At 39.7% G+C, this 23,591-nt stretch overlaps 1 protein-coding gene across 10 annotated transcripts in view; it reads right to left on the bottom strand.

Annotated features, from left to right (window-relative positions):
• SPATS2L (spermatogenesis associated serine rich 2 like) overlaps positions 1 to 23,591 on the bottom strand; it is a 172,100-nt gene that overhangs the window by 52,284 nt on the left and 96,225 nt on the right. For all 10 annotated transcript variants that reach the window (XM_025405002.1, XM_025405001.1, XM_025405004.1 and 7 more), the window contains 3 exons: positions 14,647 to 14,755; positions 10,603 to 10,652; positions 7,565 to 7,811 (listed from right to left, as the gene is read on the bottom strand). In XM_025405002.1, the coding sequence (XP_025260787.1) occupies positions 7,565 to 7,811; positions 10,603 to 10,652; positions 14,647 to 14,755 (406 nt within the window). The remainder of the gene's footprint in view (positions 1 to 7,564; positions 7,812 to 10,602; positions 10,653 to 14,646; positions 14,756 to 23,591) is intronic.

The raw sequence follows: 23,591 nt of genomic DNA, 5'->3' as shown, positions 1-23,591 counted from the left end.
CAAGTATTTGAATGCTAAAACAATAATTAAAGATGAATGACAACAGTAATTATGTGCTTTAAACTATAAACTTTATTTTTATTTTTTATTTTTTGAGGCAGGGTCTTGCTTTGTTGCACAGGCTGAAGTATGGTGGTGTGATCATGGCTTACTGCAGCCTTGACCTCTTGGGCTCAAGTGATCCTCTCACCTCAGCCCTGCAAGTAGCTGGGAGTATAGGCATGGACCACCACGCCCTGCTAATTTTTAAGTTGTTTTTAGAACAAACTCTCACGATGTTGCCCAGTCTGATCTTGAACTCCTGGGCTCAAATGATCCTCCTGCCTTGGCCTCCCAAAGTGCTGGGATTACAGGCATGAGCCACTGTGCCTGACCAAAATATAAACTGCAGAAATCCATGTTCATATGATAGTACTTAACATCAGCTATATATATGTTAATACAGTATTAGATCTTTAATAAAAAAAAATAGTAAAGGCCAAGGTGGGTGGATCACGAGGTCAGGAGATGGAGATCATCCTGGCTAACACGGTGAAACCCTGTCTCTACTGAAAATACAAAAAATTAGCCGGGTGTGGTGGCATGCGCCTGTAGTCCCAGCTACTAAGGAGGCTGAGGCAGGAGAATCGCTTGAACCCGGGAGGCAGAGGTTGCAGTGAGCTGAGATCGTGCCACTGCACTCCAGCCTGGGTGACAGAGTGAGACTCCATCTCAAAAAAAAAAAAAAAAAAAAAAAAGTTAAAACCTATAGCTATAATCCAACAAGGGCATCAGCTAAGGTACTTAACAAAAATTTAAATGAAACACTGGCTGTTCAGACCATTGGAAGCTGGCATGAGACAGCCTGAATTGAAGCACTGGGATCTTAGCTTCAATGTCTCCAGACACGTCACAGCAAGACCTATGGAATCGCGGCACACACGCACTCCCCAGCTGCCCTTCCTCATGCTGCCTTTATAACATTTATTACAATCTAGAATTATGTTGGTAACTTAGTTGTCTTCTGGTTTATTATCTATCTCTTCTCCTCATCCCCCCAACCCAAAGAACGTCAACTCTGCAAGAGCAAAACCTTTGTTGTTTTGTCCACTTCCTGTAGAATTCCTGACACACGTTGGATGCTTAAAAATATTTACTCAATGGATAAATGAATGATAAGAGGAAAGGTTTACCCTGTTCCAGATGCTGAGCTCATCACTTTATACATCTCGTTTACTGCTCACCACAATATTGTAAAGTGGAGGAATGTTCTTTATTTTGCAGACGAGGAAAGTGAGATGCAGAGTGGTTAACATGTCCAGGGTCACACACCTCATAAGTGATGACGCCAAGATTTGAAACCAAACATGTCCAACGCTAAAGCCCTGGTTCTTAGCTGTGATATTATGTTGCTTCCATTTGAGAGCTGGCACTGCTGAAATCCTAGAATATACACATTTGACTTTTACTATTAAAGTTCTAAGCTGCTGCTTTCTTTTTGTTGATCTTTGCTAATCCTCTGTCCAATATAGGGCTTAGAGAAGCAGGGGAGGTAATCTAGAGGCCAGGACCAACAGCAACATAAAAAAATCTGCTTCAACAACCTGTGGGGAACCACCTACCACAACAATACTGTGAAATGGTGGTGGGTTGTTTTTGTTGTTTGTTACAGGAAGCACAAATTGGGGGGGAGCAACTCGCATTCTAAAGGCACATGACCCTTTCTTTCACATTTGGTTCAGTTCACTTGAGGATGAGAAAGCAGCTCTGTGCAGATGCTGCTCCCAAGCACAGAAGCTGCATTGCAAAGGTAACAACGACAGGGTTGTTCCTGCTCTGTGGTACAGGGCAGGCTGTACGGTCCAGTTCGTGAAGGTCAGCAACCATGGCATGGAGCCTTCTGTTCCGAGGAACAGGGACTGAAGACTTGGCTTTCCAGGATGCTTTACACGAGGAGGCAACATAAAGGATGGCTGCTGGGTCAGCAAGAGGAGCTCAAGAGAGGGAAAGCCCTGCCCCAGAGTTTATCTCTGGGACGCTGCTGATGGCCCACAGTCCTGCTCCTTTCCTATTCAATGGGAATTATGTCCAGTGGGATAAAGACAAGAGAGGAATCTGAATTCCTATTCCAGCCTAAGTGGAGACAAGTAAATGCTACACATTTTAGCTTATGAGCCTCAGGAAACATAGGGCAGGAGGAACATTTGGGAAAATTAGATCCTAAGGTCAAAATAAGCTTTAGACATTTAGATAGGGTCTTAGAAAAAAGTACTATCCTTGGCACTACTTTTAGTAAAATAATTTTTGTTTGTTTGTTTTTGTTTTTGAGATAGGGATTTGCCCTGTACCCCAGGCTAGAGTGTAGTGGCGCAATCATAGCTCACTGCAGCCTCAAACTCCCGGGCTCAAAGGATTTTCCCGCCTCAACCTCCTAAGCAGCTGGGACTACAGGTATGAACCACCGTACCAAGCTAATTTTTCTCTTTATTTAAAGAGATAAGAGCTTGCTATGTTGTTCAGGCTGGTCTCAAACTCCTGGCCTCAAGTAATCTTCCCACCTCAACCTCTGAAAGTGCTAGGATTACAGGTGGGAGCCACTGCGCCTGCTCGGCAAAAACAAATCTTGATCTACTCTTTGCCTGATTTTGTATGTGAGCCCAGGGTGATTTTGATTGGATTATATAAAAGATCCAATTTGAGCTGTTATTAAAAATTCTGAGATACAGAAAAAAACTACTCTCAGGCTTAAAACATACTCCTAAACTTCTAAGCTATCTGCTGACACACAGCATTGTCCCACTTGACAGTGCTATATTTACAGCCTGAAATGATGATGCTTTTGGTGGTGATTTTTCATGTAGGAAGTCACACTAACACCCCTGAGCCACCTGCACATATCTTAAAGCTAACTTTTCCCCTACCAAAAAATGATTCTGTTTAAGACTTTTAAAAAGAGAGATCCTGAATGTCAAGGTGTTATAAAAAGATAAAACACGCATCCCACATGTTCACAGCCTCCTGCCCAGTGGGGCACTCTGGGCAGGCTTTGTTGAGCTACTTCCATTATTTGAGGTCTTGATAAACGCCCCACTATAGTAGCCTGGAGATTTCTTTTAGGCTTATGCTGTGAACTCACTCAAGCACAGAATATCATTATGTGGCTTTGTTATTGTGACTTTTTTCTAATTTTTCAATTACACATTTTTTTTAGGAGTTAGGGAACCCATGGTTTTAGCAGTAACTCTCTACTACATGACAAAATTGCATGGATTTGAGTCAGCCTTTTGCAAACTACAGAGAGTTCAAAAGGGTTATCCTCTCAGCTTCTCAACCCAGGAGCCTTGGTTTCTTCAGTTATAAAGTGGGGAGCCAGGATTAAAGTTTCACTCTCATCCTTTCTAGTTCCAACATTCTACTCAAAATGGGGTGCAGAGTGTCTACAACCTAACACTCATCTGCAGATGAGTTAGAGCTCTTGCGATTGCCAGTAGATTGAGCAAATATATTAAAGCCATTAGATAGTTTTGGCATCAACTTTCTGATGAACCTTCATAATTTGAAGGCAGGAAAATCTGACTACAATAGTCCTCCCTTATTCACGGTTTCAGTAAACCATGGTGAACTGCGGTCCAAACATAGCAAACAGAAAATTCCAGAAATAAACAACTCATTAAGTTTTCAGTTTCATACTGTTCTGAGTAGTATGATGAAATCTTGTGCCATCTCACTCTGTCCTGCCCAGGATATGATCATGCCTTCGTCCAGAGTATCCATGCCATACACGATACCTGCCCACTCGTCACTCTAGTGACTGTCTTGGTGATCAGATTGGGTGTCATCGCATCTCATCATGCAGGCATTTTATCACCTCACATCATCACAATAAGGATGTTTATAGTGCAATAAGATATTTTGAGAGAGAGAGAGAGAGAGAGAGAGCGAGCAAGAAAGAGACCAGTATATTGCTATAATTGTTCTATTTATTCTTGGTTATTTTTAATCTCTTACTGTGCCTAATTTATAAATTAAATTGTAGCACAGTATAGTATAATACAGGAAAAAAACAGTGCACATGATTTCAGGCATCTACTAGGGGTCCTGGAACCTATCTTCCAAGGGTAACGGCAGATTACTGTAGCTAAAAACTCATTTTAAATTTTACAATCATAACAAGTGGGCTGCTAATGAAGTTAAGGGCTAAGAAGAATTTGCTTCCTTTTGGAAGAACATCTACTAACGTTCAATTACCATCATTTCTTCTTCTTCTTTTTTTTTTGAGGGGTCTCACTCTGCTGTCCAGGCTGGTGTGCAGTGGTACGATCACAGTTCACTGCACAGTTCACTCCCGGGCTCAGGTGATTCTCCCACTTAAGCCTCCCAGGTAGCTGGGAGTACAGGCATGCACCACCAGGCCCAGCTAATTTTTGTATTATTTATAGAGCAGGGGTTTTGCCATGTTGTCCAGGCTGGTCTTGGACTCCTGGACTCAAACAATCCTCCCGCCTCAGCCTTCCAAAGTGCTGGGATGACAAGCGTGAGTCATCATGCCTGGCTTATTTATTAACAGAAAAATTTGTTGCACAGGCATTTGTTGCACAGGCATTTGTAATGAACCAGTGACTGTATTAACAAATAATACTAACACATCTCAATGCCTTCATGCTATACTTAAAAAACAGAAAGGAGAATGGGATCACTGTGCAAGAAAGAATTCTTCACAGAAAGTTTCACGTTAGGGTTTCCAAAAGCCCCCTTGTACCCACTCCCCTGGGGGGTACTTAACTTTCAAGGAAGCTGTCCACTGGGAAGGAGACACTTCTAAATTGCATTTACTTTAATGTCATATACTTGATAGAGTTACAGACATTGTTTTACAAAGAAGGTATAAATTAAAAGTAAATGAAAATATATACATGCTAAGCTTCTATTCTATGATTGATATCAAAATGGCAACTTGAGTAATTAGATTTTGAAAGTAATTCATGTGAAAGCAATAACAAGTAAAGCTGGGAATCTGCCACTCGATTATTTAATTTCTTTCTCTTGCTCTGACTATAAATCAAAACAATCTTAAAATTGTGGGCACAGTGAAAATTGAATTGAAAAATTCCTGGAGAATTCAGATTCAAAATGAAATAGGTTATTTTTGTTGTTGTCACTGTTTGGTTTTAGGAAACCATCATGAAGTAAATAAGGATGATATGAGTTTCAGCACTATTAGTGGAGTTGCTACGAAATGTGTTTCTGGAAGAAAATTTGTGCTTTGTGAGCAATTTAAGAACTTACTAGTGTATTATGGAGTGTGCCAGTTATTTAATGCCTTCTCACTGCCACCCTGATTTGGTACATGTCACCATTTGCTTTTCTGTTTGCACCTCCATCTCTTCTGGTAGACTGAACTTTTCTTAGGCACGGATGGGTCTTATTCATCTTTGGTTTGTCAGAGGACAGCAGTATGTCATATACAGCAGGTGTGCAATACCTGAGGGCACTCAGTAAAGTTCTCCTTACTTCTCTCTAACCCTCCAAATCCTTTTTACCACCTCAGTTCTATCGGTCCTTTAATACCCAATGCTCCCAGGAAATCTCCCAGGATCACTCAGTTGGATACTGCACCTCTCTTCCCCAAACCTTAAACTCACCAGTGAATCTACAGCCTTCTCTTCAAAGATATCAGAATGTGATTCCATCAGGGCCTAGACCATATCATATCCTTCTCTGAATCTACTGTGGCATCCAGCACAGTGCTCTGAATATAACAAGAGTTTAAAACACCACTGATTCAACAAACTCAGGATTTTAGAACTAGAAGGACTTTGGGGGTCAACTAGTGTAGTGGTTCTCATCAAGGGATCTACCATCTTTTAGGAGACATTCTGAAAAACTGAGGGGGCATTTTTAAAAATTAGCAAAATGATTGTGTGTGTATGTTGGGGATGGGGTTGGGGGGCAGGATGTTAGATGACTTGCAATCCTCGGAATGTCCTACACAACAAAGAATTATCCTGCGTCCTGAACTTTCTCATGTTCTCCTGGACATTCATGATTGTGTGTGTGTGTGTGTGTATATATATATGTGTGTGTGTGTGTGTGTATATATATATTCATGATTGTGTGTATGTATATATATATAAAATTATGTGATTCTAGACAGTTTTACTATGGATTTCCAACATTTGCTTGGATTTCCAAGATTCAACTATTGTGTAAATTAAAGTAAGATGGTACTTCATGATGTTTAGAACTTGACTGAGAATTTTTGGCCATGTGGAAAACCACATCAGCAGTCATGATATTAGAGTTGACACCCATTCCCCTAAATCGGACTGCATTTGTAGCATGTGCATTCACAGTGATTCCATGTTATATACAAATATACTTATTGAGCTCTTACTGTACATGTCAAATGTAAGAACACAGTATCCACAACATCCAGCTGACTACTGCCTTACTTCATTTAATTGCAAAGTGATTCATTATAAGTGGGTGTAAAAATCTGGCCTCTCTATTGAGCTTTCTGTTTTAGTTTTTCCTGAATTTCTTATATTTTTATTTATTGAAATTCTGTTTCTAGGTAGGTTATATTATGTATGAAATCTATTTTAGTTATTCCTGAATTTCTCATATTTTTATTTACTGAAATTCTGTTTCTAGGTAGGTTATATTATGTATGAAATCTATTTTAGTTATTCCTGAATTTCTCATATTTTTATTTACTGAAATTCTGTTTCTAGGTAGGTTATATTATGCATGAGTTTTATTTTAGGATTTGTTCTAAAAATGGGGCATTGGGTCAGATGGTATTGAGAAGCACTGATCTAGTAGATTCCAATGCAGTTTCCTTATTTTTCAGAAAGGAAATGGGACCCTAGAGAAGATGACGTGCCCAAAGTCAAACAGTGGATTAGGAAGTAGCCTTTTGAAGATTAATAAATATATAGCTAGAGCACAAATAATTAATGTTCCAGATTCTAACACCCTGGAAGATTATGTTCTGTCACATCATATAAAAAATACCAGCAGTTAAAATAATTTGATCTGCCCTTTCTAAAAGAAAACATTTAATAACATTTCTTTTTGTCATCAATTATTCCTTCTACCCCAGGTGAATTCTAGCAAAGGTGTCTATACAGAATATTTCTTTAAACTAGAACTTCCATTAAGAAAGACCTCTGACTGGCTAAGTGTGGTGGCTCATGTCTGTAATACCAGCACTTTGGGATGCCAAGGCAGGATTGCTTGAGTCCAGCAGTTCAAGGCTGCAGCTGCAGTGAGCTACGACCATACCACTGCACTCTAGCCTTGCACAGCAAGACCCTGACTCAAAAACCTTGGAAAAACAAAAAAAAAAAAAGAGAGAGAGAGAGAAAATCCTCTGACTTTGTGTAGAGCTAGATTGAGCATTTATTCTCTGCCCTGTTACATTCCCCTTCACCCCCCATCCTGGCTTCAGGAAGGCTGAACTGTACACACTGCAGAAAAACAACCTTCCATTGTCAACAATATCAACAGTAGCCCCAATGAGCTCCCTTTGTGCTCTTTACATCTGTGTCTTCCTAAGCAATTTTACTTAAGCATTACTGACCTGTGACCCCACGAAGTGCCTTTGAAGGTTCCTCAGGTATTGAGATCTTTTTCTCACGAGGGACAAGGGCTGGTTTTTCGTTAGCAGAATCCGTGGACGAGCTGTCCTTCTCGCAGCCATTCATGGGGCCGTTTTGAATCTGAGGTGGCTGTGGCTGCAGGGGCCCTGCCTCGGGCCTCTCCACCTTGTCTTTAGCATCTTTGTTGCCTTGATGCTGCTTGGACTTGCTTCTTTTTCTTTTATTGTTCTAGAATGAGAAACACATGAGAACATAATATTCAACTCAGACTCTTGAAATATAAGGTGAATCTGAGAGATGAAAATAAGATACGTTATCTTTTTTGGTTCCTGGCTCTTCTTACAGACTGGATGAATATTTACGTCTTTATTAAACCCAAGTTAATTTAAGTATCTTTTCTCTTATAGTAAGTTGTATAAACTTTCACCTCATAAACACAATTAAAAAGGTTCCAATAAAAGGAAGAAAAAACCAACAAGGAATGGCTTAAATAACTGACATTATTATTTGGGCAACTTGAGGCTCTACAGTAAAATCTTGTGATAACCATCCTGAAAAAACTTGATTTCAGTTATCCTGCCATTGGGGATTAGCTCTCATCTCAAAGTGGTGAATGCTGGAGAGGCAAGGAGGCCACTAAGGTTCCCATCTGCTGGGCAGAAGGAGAGGTATAGGGGAGGACTACTAGGGAAAAGGCAGGCAACTTCTTCTTGTAAAATGAGGGCACAGAAGGTAGGTCCTTAAAGTCCAGGTTGGGTCTCTGAAACAGAAACCAGTTAACCAGGAGATTCCTGGAATTGCTGTCATTGTCTAGTGAGCCCCAGGTAGCCACAGGATCCATAATCATCCCCATGATTATTTATTTATTTATTTATTTTAACAAGGTCTCACTCTGGCTCTGTTGCCCAGGCTGGAATGCAGTTGCGTGATCACAGCTCACTGCAGCTTCACCCTCCTGGGCGTAAGCGATCCTCCCACCTCAGCCTCCTGAGTAGCTGTTACTACAGGCATGCATCACCACATGCAGCTATTTTTAAAAATTTTTTGTAGATACAGGGTCTCCCTATGTTGCTCAGGCTGGTCTCGAACTTCTGGGCTCAAGTGATTCTCCTGCTTCTGCCTCCCAAAGTGCTGAGATTACAGGCATGAGCCACTGCGCCCTGCCATCCCATGAATATTTCAGCTGGAGCAGACAACAGCTTCAAGGTAATGCCAAACTGATATAAGTCCCCCTTTTCCTGTGAGAAAGCCCCTGGACCTCTCGGCTGCTAGCTGAATAGCATTACAAGGCTTCATTTTATTTCCTTTGAAATAACACCACCCTGCATTTTATACAACTGAAATTGTTTAGACCCCCCGATATCACAAGAGTCTAAAATACAGAGTTTTACTATATCTCTCTTAAAATGTTCTAATGGCGAATACCTAAGAATATCAAGAAAATTAAGAAGATGTTGTTCCTAATTATGTTATATGCTTGACTTGATGTTGCTTTGTACCCAGCTGATATTCAGTGTACTCAACAAACAGTATGGTACCAGCCCCGCCAATCGGAACAGACGCCTGAACCATAAGAACGACCCTGTCCCACCTGCTGAATGAGTGAGTGCCAGGTGAGCATCAGCCTGGCTTTGTTCTTCAACACATTTACAAAAGAAGAAGAAACTGTTTCCTCTTCTCAGTTCTCCTCCCTGTTCTCTTTTCCTTTCGAACCACAATCATGCCCCAGTAAGTGCTTTCCTAGGTGAGAGGTGTGTGTCCCAGGGTCAAGGCAAGGCCAGTGGCACTTATTCCCACAAAACACCCACAGCAGCTTCTGGCTCTCAAGCCTCACATCTACTTGGCTGGGAGACCATTTTCCTTTTCAACCTCCAGGAGGGAGACTCAGTAATGAGTTGGGTCTGCAGCTGCTATCTGCTCTTTTTTTCACATCAGAAAAATCTAATACCCAAACCACACATTTGAAATTTTTCTATGTAAGTCTAAATACTGCCTTTCAATCACTTGCAAATCATGTTCATCTCACACAGAGGCCTGGGAAGCTATGATTAAAGATTAAGCAGAGATTGTCAAAGATGGTGGCATACAAAGGTTAAAAAAAAAAAAACTCACAATTTTCCTATTCTACATGAAACCAGGAGGAGAAAAACAGAAAGGATGATTCCTGTAATTTCAGTAATCTTCAGGTTTTATGAAAGTAATACTGTGTTATTGTTTGTTCAGAACCTGTTTTGCAGGCCTGTGATCTTCCCCCATGGGGAAGGGTAGACTGGCGTACGATATCCTGGGAAAACCGAAACACAAGGCCTTGCTGTGTCATAGCGGGAATGAGTGGAACAGTTACTTTGAAAGGAGCGGCACACTTTTGCTAGTGTGTATGCACAGATGCATCTCACGAGCTCCCAGAAATCCCAGGCCCTTTGTGACTTGACAAGAAAGCATACCAATTTGAATGGGACACAGTAAAATCCCCTTCCCTTTGTTCTCAAAGAGCAGTACACCAGTGTTCAAGAAGGTCCCTTACTTATTATGGTTCTAAGGCACTTTCTTTTCTTCTTCTTTTATTAATGATCTACCTTAGAATTCAGCCAAAAAAGCATCTCAGGGCAGCCTTGGACAGTTTCTTTCAGGTGGAAAAACATGCGAAAATATATTTAGAGTTTTCAAGTATCTTTAAAATACTCCTTAATTTTTTTCTTTGTGCTACAGGATACGTTCAGGCAAGTTAATGTTTTGAATCCTTTGAATTCTCCAGCTGGGCTCCCCTTTATACTTAAAAAAGAGAACAACTCTGGGACTTCTTAAGCACACCTGGTTGTTAAAAACACTGAGCAGAAAATTAGGGCATTACTAGTGAGAGTATCTGGTAATTTACGAGAGTCATGAATTTGGAAGCTTTCTGGGTGTATATATTAACATATTTGAAGGAAGCCAAAAACTGGCAACCTTGTTAAAATGATAACAACCATGAAGGTTTTGATTGAAGACGTTACCAATTTACAATCAATATTAATCTTACCTTCTTTTTTCCTGTCATATTCCATTCTTTTAGAACTTGAATTGCACTGCCTAGATAAAGACAAAGAATCTTCAACAAATATTCACATCATAAAACACCACACAAAATTCATCTCTGCCTTTCCATCTTGGTAGCAGCTTTTTTTTTTTTTTTTGGCTTTTTCATTTGTTTTGATACATCCTATCTTAATAAAAATGCCAGTTTCATTTTTTATTTCCCAGATTTTCATTTAATTCACTGTATGATCTTGGTTTTATCAAAATATTAAGCCTTACTACATGAAGCTTACTTTTTTATCATTATATTGTCTTAGGGAAAATGAAATATATCTTGAGAATTTTCTAGCAGCTTTGTTGCCATAGGTAGAATTAAAATTATTCTGTTTGATATATGAATAAAAATACCTATAATCTTCTGAACCAAATATGGGATTCTGAATATTATTAACAATGTGAATCGCAGCTTTCTATTTGGCTACTCCTTCTCTTTTTCTGTCCCTATTCATATGTTCACATCTTGCAGGGGGATGAGGAAGACATATTATAATGATATTAGTTTCTCTGGAGTTAGCATGGATAGAGATGGGATGTGGTCTTTACAAGACTTCTACCTTGAAACCAAAAAAAGTTCATTAAGTGAAAAGTTGGGCCCCAGGTTCTATCCATCCCATTCACATATGTAGGTAGAACTGCACTGACTCAGAGAAGATACCTAATTAAATTATATTCAAATTATATTAAATTATATATAAATTAAATGCCTAATTAAATTACAAGACATTAAAAAAATGTTTTATCGCTGGCCAGCTGCAACCCATGTTTCCACATAGTCGAACAAAGTTGATTCATTCATTCCAATTGTGCTGAAGGTAGTTTCAATAACAAGTTATTGGTAATGAGGACATCAGTTGTTTTCAGATAAATAGGCACAGTATTTCTAAAAGAGAGTAGCTCTTTTAAGTGTATTCTTTTAACAATTTTAAGCATTCTCTAAATATACTAATAGCTCTAATCTAAATATACTAATAGCTCTCTACAAGGAGTATGTTGGCTAAACAAAGATAAATTTCAGGCTGGTCTTTATAATATTATATTTCAAATTAGTAGGCTCCCAATTATTGAGTCTACTGTCACTGTCAGATAAGCAGAAGGCCACATGGCTTTGACTAATGTTTAGACAGGCTAATTATTCCTATCTATTTAAAGTTTCCAACTCAATGCCGCTCTTAGACTTGTCTGAGTTGCACGTACTTGAAATAATAAGACTGCGCCTAAAAGTAAGCTATAATTCAGCCTTTTCATTAACTGGGTTGGTCTTCCTCTAATTTGTCCAGAGAATTAATGTTTCACAGCATTTTCCTTTTGAAGAAATTTAGAAAGTCCCTTTCGTTAGGTTTCTTGGTAAGTCTTGGTTAATAATAATTAGGGCAGTTCTTACTTAGAGCTATGCTTCAGTTTTCTAAATAAAACTAAAATTTAAAAATGCTAAATACTGTTCATTTTAATCAGAAGGTGGTGTTGAGTTGTTTACTGTTTTCACAACTGCCATATTCAATTAGTCCTCTAATTGTCATGTTTTGATATACATTCTATTTGTAATTTGGACAATGAGCTTTAGGGACTAATTTTGAAGAAGAAATAGCCATATTTACAGAGGATTTTGAAACTGTTATTATTAAATTTTAATTATACTGAAACGGCTTCGAGTTTTTCAGCCACTCAGAGTGCTTTCTGTATGCCTCATAAATGACTCCTAACAAATATTTTTGACTGTCAGTTGTTTGGCTTTTTTTTTTTTTTTTTTTTTTTGAGACAAGGTCTCACACCGTTGCCCGGGCTGGAGTGCAGTGGTGTAAATATGGCTCACTGCAGCCTGGGTCCAGCCAATCCTCCTGCCTCAGCCTCCAGAGTAGCTGGGACTACAGGCATGTGTCACCACTCTAGACTAACTAAAAAAAAATTGTACAGACAGTGTCTCACCATGTTGTCCAGGCTGGTCTCAAACTCCTGGCAGTCCTTCTGCCTTGACCTCCCAAAGTGCTGGGGTTACAGGTATGAGCCACCTTCCTGGCACCCAGTATTTTTAAATCAAGTTTTCCTACTGCTCCCCAACCAAAATGACTTCTCATGGGGCTTCTCAGCAATCAAAGAGTTTTATTAATGAGATCTCAACATTGACAAGGTGAAAATTTCAAGAAGGACAAGCAAGGTGCTCTGTTTAAATACAAACAGATTTGATGACAGTCCATCAGTTACTGTGCATCTGTGCATCTCATCAAGATCATGCTGCAATAAAAACTTTCATGATGAGGAACGTGGGGGGCCTCAATCTAAGTGGGGGTAGCAAGGAATGGGGATAATAGCCTTTTTCCTTTCCTAAAGCTTTTTTTCCATGCAGGCAATGTTGGCAAGTAAAATCTGAAAAGAGAATGTATCTGATCCAGGATGTGCTTCTTTCCAGATATTTCTTGAGACAAACTGCACCTAATGCTGCAAAGTTAGATTAATATTGCATTCTCTACTATTTGCTTCTCGTGACTAAAAATTATACATCTCTTAGTATATGAAGCAGGGAAAAACAGTGAGAAAAGTTGTGCACCATGGATTTGCTTCTAGGTCTACTGAATGATAACCATTTGCTAATTCAATTAGGACCCTAAACCTTGACTGCTGATATCAGAATGTGAGCATATTGCTTGGTTCCAAGACCTTGCCCTGAAATGCAATTATACTTTTAGAAACTCAAGAAGGTTATTCTACTCCTAGGAAAATAAGTAAATCAAACTGTCCTTGACAAACTGTAAATAGGATACAACTGAGAAATGTGCTGGCAGGTCTTCCTTGACCTTATTTGACAGATTATGTGTAGCTTGCCCATATTTACAAAATAGAAACTAATGCCAGGACAGAAGACATATGATAACTAAGGACAAGTAAGAGATCTTTGTTCAAAACTGGAACTTGTTTAATTTGATTAGGAGAGGAGAATTTTCCCATAATTTACAGGAAATCCAAAGCATTACATTGTAAATTTATAGGATAAACATATTCCTGAGACTTTAGATTTTGTAACATCTCTGGCAATGGATTACCTAAACAACAAATTTTTTTAAATAAAGCAAAAAGATTTTAGAGGTAAGATTAACTGATATTCTGATTAATTTGGCAATCTAAAAATCATAAACTAAAGACATTAAAGAATAAACCAGTCCTCTTAGACTACATAAGCATCAAGTTTAAGAATTCCAGTCATACAGCCAAGTAGAATTATGCCGATTGGAGAAGTGAGAAGACTTTCCAGATAAGGACCAAAATACATTATCCTCCATTCATAAGAATGACATCAAATAAAGGACACATTTATTTATTTCTTTATCTATTGAGACAGAGTCTCACTCTGTCGTCCAGGCTGGAGTGCAATGGTGCGATCTCAGCTTACTGCAACCTCTGCCTCCCGGGCTCAAGCCATTCTCCCACCTCAGCCTCCAAGAAGCTAGGTAGGACTATAGGCATACACTACCAAGCCTGGCTAATTTTTATATATTTTTAAATAAAGACAGGGTTTCAGCATGTTTCCCAGGCTGGTCTCGAACTCCTGGCCTCAAGTGATCTGCCCACCTTGGCTTCCCAAAGTGCTGGGACTATCGACGTGAGTCACTGCTGGCCAAGGACACATTTAATATCAAATTGGAATGACTGGTAGGCAAGGAAATTAGTAGCATTATAATCAATATCCTTTGAAAACTATCTAGAGTCTGTTTTTCCTTAAATGAGAGATAAAGAACTTCCAAATTCTATTCTTATTGAGTATGTCTATGTGTTTGTAAAATCTAGCACTTCTTTTTTTTTTTTTTTTTTGAGACAGGGTCTCACTCTGTCACCTAGGCTGGAGTGCAGTGGTGCGATCATGTGAAGCCTAGCACATTTTTATGAGACCTAAAGTACTCATAATGAATTGACACTCAGTTCATTTAAGGAAAAAAATATGGAATATCTGGAATATTTAGGTCTAACATCTTCAGCTGCAAGGCACAGGTATACCTACCATCCACAAAGGCTTGCACGGCTTTATCCACATTAAAATCAAACTGTTGTAGCACCAGGACTATTTCATTATTGCTTTTGTTGGGAACAACTGATCTAACTGCATAGATCTGTAAAGAAAAAAAAAAAGAAAGAAATAGAAAGGTGAACACTTTAAATATTTTTCATCTATGAATTGCCCACTGGATAGAATTATAACTATTAGAAAGGCCTTGAAAAGCCAACTAATCTACCTTCTTGCCATCAAGCATACTCAAGGCATTCCAGACTAGTGAAAATTCATCCTGGTAATCACCTTGATACCCACTTTATTTGTGTACACATTTTTACAAAGACCTCCTTGTAGGAGTGTAGGAGCATGTGTGAAAAGCCACCTCTGGTTTTTCAATCTACCCTCCCCCAAGACTACAGATGCATACAAGATGTGTTCTCAGTGAGGACACAGAGTCTTTTTCCGTCTCAGGCTTCCTTTCCACTGGCTCAGGGAGTATCTTTAGAAAATGTACAGAAATAGCCTCATGCCTCAGCTTCTCTATCTGCACAGTGGAAACAGTCATCTTGAGGGTCACAGAAGTGTGTTGTGAAATTCCATTAATGTTTAAAGATACAAAAATGTGGAGCATTGTATTTTTGAAATGGTAATCTTATAGTCCAAAAAATGTTCGTGAACACACTTCTGAAAATCAAACATTGAAAATAGTAAAAGTAAATACATATATCCACTAAGGATTTCAATAGGTTAAAGTTTATATTCAATGTTTAATGACATATATGCATTTCTTAGTCAAATTTAGCATATATTCTTTCTTCTTGCCTATTAGAATTAATTGACCTTTATCTCACAGCATTTGCAATAACTACAGAATGTTCTATTGATTTTAGTAAAACCTGGTTCACCCAATTTTCTATCACAGGGATTAATGCAGCTGCTACTGACAAATACTAGAGTACTGCACGGTGCAAAGGTAAGTGATCATTAAAGCACTGTACGGTCTTCGAACGTTTTCATCAGCAGTTAAATTATGACCAGTGGGTTTCAGAGTTAAATGCAGTTTAGTATAATTGGATTCACAGAATATGGATTAAATGGGTATGGTATGTGTAATGTGATGCTATTGACCAGAACATTTCATTGAACAGGAGAGCCTATTTCCTGATTATGTTAGAAAACAGATCACCTATTCCATACAGATCTGCATGTAAGAGTATTTAGGTTGTAATGAGATAACAGCACAAGCTACTGTCATGTACCCACCCAGCACAAGCATAGGTGGGTATATGACTTGTAAAGGTGCTGACACTATAGATTAGAAAGCTGGTTTTGAATCTTGACATTTTATAAGTGCTAAATATTTGAGTTTTACTGAGGACTCTAATATTTTATATATATATATATTTATATATTTGTATGTGTGTGACTCATACAATCAATAGATCAAAACAATCAATAGATTGTTTTCTATTCTCACATTTCATTGTTCTTAGTTTTCCTAGCATCCATTAAAAAAATGAACGTCTTCAAATCTAAGTTCTTTCTCACGTATTCTCTGTGTCTTCTTTAAAAATCCAATTGTGTGAGTATTTTTTGAACACCTACTATGTGACAAGCCATCGAACTTCCTGGAACTTAGAGACTAGAGGAGGATTTACACATTGACCAAATAACTGCATAAATATATGCCTAAAAATTCCATTTAAGTGGTATAAAATCATATGACAGGGAGACTCGACTTACATGACTTTATCCACTGAGACCTGGATGGAGGATGAATGAGAAGAGATGGGTGGGAGGGGAAGGGGAAAAGCATTTTGGGCATAGGGAACAGCATGAGTGAGAAGCAAGGCATGGATGAGGAGGGAGGAGCTGGACGTGATTAGGGAGGGAGGCAGAGGGTAGGCTTCTAGAGCACAAGAGGAAATCAGAACCGGGCAGGGACCAGATCGTACAGGGCCTACAAGGCTGTGCAAAGGATTCTCATCTTGTGAGCATCCCTCAACTATCCTTTTGTTGAGCTTTTTTTGTTTTTGTTTTTGTTTTTGAGAGAGGCCAAGGTGGGGAGGAAAAAAACCACAAAAAAATCCCTCCATCCAGCCCAGGAAGGTCATTAACAGAATGTGTCCAACAATACATAATATTTGCCGCATTCCAATATAGCTGTTTTAAATAAAATCTAGCATTTATTTCAAGCCACTATGGCTTAGTTCACATTACATAAAATTTCTTAATAATCACCATCATTATTACCACATCAGGCACATCTAAATAATATAATTAATATAACAGCAATTATATTAACTACATTATAGTTATATTAGACAAAGGTTTTCAATCCACCTACATAGCTGTGTGAACTGCAAAAACCTAGAATTATGGAATAAACATAAAAAATGGCTTTCTCTGCCTCCAGTCTCTCCCCTGCAAAATACAATGTTGTATTATGTTAAGGCAAAACACAAAATAAACCACTACTTGTAGAGATACTTCCTTTTTAGATGTTTATACTACTCTTGCCTATCCTCCTTTAAAAGAAAAAAATACATGGTAAGATGTGCACAGAAAACATTTTCTATCCTTGTCATTTTGTATATCCTAGCACTGACTGTATCCTTAGAAAACTGTCAATAACTGAGTGCTGATATCAAATCTAACTGACTATCAGATGCAATTCCTGGAGGAAGACATTTAATTAGGACAGGTATTCCAAGTTTTACAGAAAAAAGGGGAAAAAATAGTTTCTGCTTATACTTGGATATCACATAGCAATGTTGAATTCTAGTAAATTTCTGGGCCAACCTCTGTTTCTGCTTTAATCACTTGACTTGGCTAATGTGGAGAGAGCGGCATTGTTTCTCAGCCTGTTGTTTATAAATTCACTATGTTTATTTTCCTATGGAAATGTCTTCGAGAAAGATGGAGAAATTGTGTGAACTCATATGTGCACATAAAAATAAAGGAACCTCACTGTGTCACTACTCATAATTCAGTGGTATCAAAAAGGGTTTAAGCATTTTAATCTAAAAAAAAGCCGTCATTATGAAGAGCTTTAAATATAAGGCGTGGATGACCAAGGAAGAGTTATGGTGAGGCTGTACTGAAAGGCTTGCCTTTGCAGTTGGAAACCAAGCTTCCGAGGACGGATGCTCCTGGAGGAATGGATCAATCAATGCGTGACTAATGGTAGTTTGCATACGGAGAACTCGTAAAATTCACGCCCGCAGCGGCTGTTTTGCAGAGGCTGTTTTTGGCGCAGCTTCACACACAGCCTTTTACTTCATTGTCACAGCCCAGGCTAACACCTAAGCCACTGTTTGAAGCTGCACTTGGCTGCACCCCTAAAGGGCTCTCATGCCATAAACAAAGTGGTCCCACCAGGTGGCCGCTGTTGGGTGACAGTCAAGATGGCTAGTTAGTGGTTCATTTAGCAACTGTTTTACCTTCCCAAAATTATGTTCCCCTATTTTGCTTCTGCTAATTTCACTCTGGTTTGGCAAAGTCAATGTGCTATCTAGAAACAGCACGATGTTTTGATGCCACCTCTTGAGCGTTTTAGTCATGATCCTTCCTCTCTCTGGGGCTTCCCTATCTGACTCTGCAGGCTCTGCCCCATTGAGCCTCAGGCCCGCCCTGCTGGCCTTCTGCCTGCACTAACTGGGCAGTGAGGCAGTGTGACTTTCATGGACGTTGTTTGGTTTCAGTTTCCCAAACTAACTTCCCTTCTCAGTCCCTGAGATGTCTGGTTAAGAGCTGTTAATGGATTTCCTCATTCATACTGTGCATCTTTTGAGCCTGGCTGTGATGACCCTTAGAAATTCTTCTTGGCTTCCTGATGAGTCACTAAAACTATGTCTGAGTTTCAAAAGTGGCTCTGACCAAAGTTTTCAATCCACCCACACAGCTGTGTGATCAGCAAAGACCCGGCATTATCAAATAAACATAAAATAACTGCTCTCTCTGCTTCCAGTCTCTCCCCTGCAATTCAGTCCCAGGCAGCTGCTCTTCCTGGAGTATATTCATGACCATTTTACCCTCTTCCTTAAGAACTTAAGAATAAAGTTCATTATCTGCAACCTGGCATTCAAGGCCAGCAACAATTGGGCTCCAACTTGCTTTCTAAATGCCCAACTTTACCCCTTCACAGACAAGCTCCCCATGCCCAGTTGTGAGCCCCCACCCCCAGGCTGGGTTTTTTTAAGATGTGTCTGAATTGTACATTCCAGGTGAAATGCCATGTGTTCCACGAAATCCTTCTCCATACTCCCTGCCAGAGGTCATCGTTGCTTCAACTCCTGTAGCCCCTGGTCAGCAAGTGTCTTAGCCCCTTTCCTTTATAGCTCCAGTATTTGTGTGTGTGTCGTATCTCCCAGATGGCAGGCAACGTGAGGGCAGAATCCTCATCTTGGCCATTTTTGGATAATCACCATGCCCATTCACAAGCAACTAATATGGTGTATGTAGTAGGCATTTAATACATACATGTGGAGTGAGAGAATGCCAACTTGTAGCTACACCAGGCGGCTGCTCGGAGTCAAAAGAAGACTCCATTGGTGTGTGTGTGGACCATCCCAGCACTCTGCATCTACCACCCATGATAACAGTGGGCAGGTCTCACTTGATTGATGTCATTAAGCATAATATGGGTAGGGAGAATATATATGTGTTCTTCAAATTTCAATAACAGAGACTGGAGGAATATTTATGAGATTTTTACATTCTTACAATTTTACTTCTGTAGAATAAGGTACTCATGGTATTTTGTGGAGTTTTAAAAATATGAAAAAGCACAGTAACTCCCTGTCTATCCTTCCCAGGCTCACCTTAGCAAACAGACGTTGGTTGAGCCCCCATTAAATGACAGGAGTTGAGGATACAAAGGAAAACCAGATATAGTTCTGCTGTAAGGAGGCATAGTTTAGCAGTGGAGCCAGAAATGTCTACAATAAAAGTAGGTAATAAGTGCTGTACTGTCCTTATGAACAGGGCACTGTGCTGCTACAGAGAAGGAATTAAGTTTGCCCGAGTAAGGGAGAGTACTTTATAGAGAGCCAAATGTCATGGAAAGAGCACTGGAGTTAGACAGACCTATGTTCTAATCTTGGCTCTGCTACATTCTAGCTCTATGACCTTGGGTGAACTAATTAAATTTTTGAAACTTGGTTCTGTAGCTGTAAAATGAGGATATTATCTTCTAGAGTCTGTGTAAAAATGGAAAGGGATGATGCCTGTAAAGTGTTTCCTATAGAATTTGGCATATATTAGCTACTCAATAGATTTTAAAAAGAAAAAAGTGGGAGCATTTGCATTAAGGGGTCCCTCCAGGTGTGGCTTTGAAGTGGAAAGACCATGTGGCTTGAATGTTGGTCGAGACGTATTTGGGGGAAGACTACCCTGTCTACCCTTTTTCTTAGAGAACCTCCTCCCTCCACAGACTTGCTAAGGGGTCCGTGGACCCAAGACTCTGTCCCTACTTTTCCCTTCTCTATGGTGTAACTGGTACAATGAGGAAGTCTAAGTCTATCTTTAGGGTGGTTAATGTGATATTATCCCCCTCCTCTTCTTTCATTTAATTATTTACTAAACATCTACTATGATCAGGCACTGCACTAGTGGCTGGATACAGCCATAACAAAACAGATATGGTCACTGCCAAAACTAGAGAGGGAAATGGATATAAACATAGAAATTAAAATATATCACTGCAACTTGTGCTAAGTGAGTGCTATGAAGGAAGCAATCAGAACACAGTGACAATGAATTACAGTGGTCAGGAAGTGGCCTGGCTAGAAAAGACAAAGTGAGCCAATTAGACCCTCTGCCTTGAAGGTCGGAGCTATTCAACACAAAGGGAGAGAAGCTGGAGGGCAGATGAAGAGAGGCTGGACTTACAGCTGCCTCACTTTCTGGCATTCCTGTTCCTTTAACTTTTCCTGAAGTCTCATGAGACGCTGCCAGAGCTTTATAATAATAACCTCTCTCTCTCTCTTTTTTTTTTTTTTTAACTTGTGCTAGTTTGAGAGGGTTTCATTTTCTAGAGCAAGTATGGTATGCCTGGAGGCAACATTAATAGCCAGGGCTGGAAATAAAAATAATAAAGCTAAATAATTAATCCCGATTGGCAAAGGTGAGAAACGGAAGATTTCAAAGATAAGTCCCATTAGAATGTACATGGCAGCTGGGAGAAGAGAGGCCTGAGACCTTTGCTCACACACTTCTTCCAACACTGACGTTGCCACCATTATTTACTTACGTGACTTCTTGTTCTACTGAGTGACAGGGAGCATATCTTTATATCCACAGGGTCTAGAGCAACGGGTGGCATTCAGTAGATGATTCATAAATGTTTGTAGAATGGATGGCTGACTGAATGAGTAAAAGGAAGCAGGGAGTCCACTAAGATGGTTACTGACATATTCTAGTTTTACTTAGTCATTTTTAAGTGCATCTCTAATTAAGAATTAAGTATTACACACTATTAAAAAGCTTAATGGATTCAAGCCCAAAATGTATGGAGTGCCTCCTGGGTGCCAGGCACAGCATATGGCTGGCTCATTCCTTAAGAAGCCTGCAATCTTGGAGGTGAGCTTAACCTTATCCCCTATGATAAGGACAGCAATCAAGCAGCCAGCAACCTCCTCCTCACACCAATGGGAACTGGAGTTATTTATGGGTTTGCCGTTCCTGCAACTTTGAAAGCTTTGGTCACATTTCTCAAATGCTGAGCCATTCAGAGACGCCTTAAAAACAGCTCATCTGTGTACGCTTTGCTTCACTTGCTGGGCCACTAATATCTACACAGTAATGGAGGTAGTTTTCCTATGAATTTTCTTGGGGAAGAAAATACTCTTTGCAGACCAGTACCTTTGCATCATGGATAATTCCATAATTTAATTGCCTTTTCTAACATCTACTTCCTGCCAGCAAAAAATATGCATGAGGTGTTGTCATGTTCTACTTGGCTGACTTTTGGGGAATTAACACCAGAGGTACAAATCAAAATTAACTTTTTTTTTTTTTTTTTTTTTTTGGCAGGAAACCAGGAGGAGAAAGAATAATGCAGATTTGAAGATGGAAAAAAGAAACAGTTTTTATAGAATTATGGGAAGTAAAAGTGGGGAGGATCTTAGAGACGGTCTAGTTGTGGCTTCTCGAACTTTAAAATACATTCTGATCACCTGGGGATTTGATTGGGATGAAGATTCTGATTCAGAGGCTTGGGGTGGGTCCTGAATTCTACATTTCTAATCAGCTCCCAGTTGATGTAAATGCTGCTTGTCCAGGGATGTGGTAGGCAGAATAATGGCCCCCTAGACATCCATGGCCTTATCCTCCTGGAACGTGTGAACATGTTAGGTTACGTGGCAAACTGAATTTGCAGATGGAATTGAGGTTGCTAATTAGCTGACCTTCAAATGGGGAGATCATCCTGGATTATCTCAGTGGGTCCTTATAATTTGAGAGAGATGGAAGACAGTCAGTGTGACAGTGATGCAATGAGAGAAAGGCTTGGCCAGCCTCTCCGGGTTTGAAGACGAAAGGGGGCCACGGACCAAGGAATGCAGGCAGCTTCTAACAGCTAGAAAAGGCAAGGAAGATTATTTTTCCCAGGGTTCCAGAAATGATACCTTGAGTTCAGCCCAGTGAGACCCATTCGGACTTCTGACCTCCAGAACTAGAAGATAATCAACGTGTGTTGTTTTAAGCTGCTGAAGTTGTGGCAGTTTGTTACAGCAGCAACCGGAAATGAATGCAATGGACCACACTTTGAGAAACAAAGGCCTACTCTTCTCTTCCTCCCTCCTTATAAGAAGATGTCTTTCCCTATCCCACCAACTATCACCTCTTAAAAAAATATACCTTCCAGATGGCAACCCTCTCCACAAAGGTTTGGGGGGATTGTAGCCATTCACTCATTCAAGCCACATTTTGTGAGGGAAAGTGAAATGAATCTGACACAATCTTTGCATCCAACGAGCTGACAAAAGAGTAAGGAAAATAAGGCAAAGTCATAAATAACTAGCACATCATTCTGGTAACAATGTCCCTTCAGAATCTTACCTGCTCTCTATTCTTTCTTTCATTAATCTGGACAGGCTCCCCTGTCTTTCACCTGGACTCTGGAAAAGGCCTCCTAATGGGATTCTCTGGCTTAGTTTCTCCTCTCTCCAATCCATCTTAAAATAGTCATTGCACAATTAATCTCCCCAAAGTGCATGAGCATGTTCACTGATGGAGGGAATGAGATGGCAGTGAGAAAGAATTAGAAGAGGAGAGGAGAGGAGATAAATTATGAAATGAGTTTCCACCAGAAATAAGAGAAACATCATCAAAACCCATGTGGAATGGAAGGGAGGTTCTTCTGTTTTACTAAGAATTCAGAGAAAGGAGAAAAGGAGAAGAAGGGAGAGTGAAGACATAATAAAAATTTCAGATTGTGAAGGGGAAAATTTATGGAAACCATTCCTCTGCATAAGAGTTTTAGAATTCACTTTGGGGCTTAAAAAGTGGAGAAAGGTTTAGAGCTGCCTTTACTGGAATGAGATAGGAAATGAACTTGATGAATGACGGACTGCTGAGCAGGCCTGTGAGTCCATGGTGCTGGACTGCACAGATCTGTTACGGTGCCGATCGGCATGGCTTTCCCCAACAATTCTCAACAAGCCAGAAGCAGGAGCAAAGGAACGATCCATGGTTACAAACTGTAAGAAATGTAGTGGTAGATTTTAGGGCTCTGAAACACAGGGGCTGCGTATCACTAAGGTGACTGATGAAGGCATCTGTGGTCTATAAAGCGGGGGGAATGAATTGGAAGACTAGAGAGAGGCTAAGGGATGAGAAAGAACAGATGTTAAAGACAGTTAGACGATGAGAAAGGTTGATGATAAGGACATGCTCAGAGAAAGGATGTTAGACATTGCCAGTCTGTGGTCCCAGTCCTGCCTGCTGGTGTG

This window comes from Theropithecus gelada, chromosome 12 (assembly GCF_003255815.1).
Source record: "Theropithecus gelada isolate Dixy chromosome 12, Tgel_1.0, whole genome shotgun sequence".
Taxonomy (NCBI): Eukaryota; Metazoa; Chordata; class Mammalia; order Primates; family Cercopithecidae; genus Theropithecus; species Theropithecus gelada.
The sequence above is the reverse complement of the archived record's forward strand: the minus strand, read 5'-3'. Positions and strand labels throughout refer to the sequence as shown.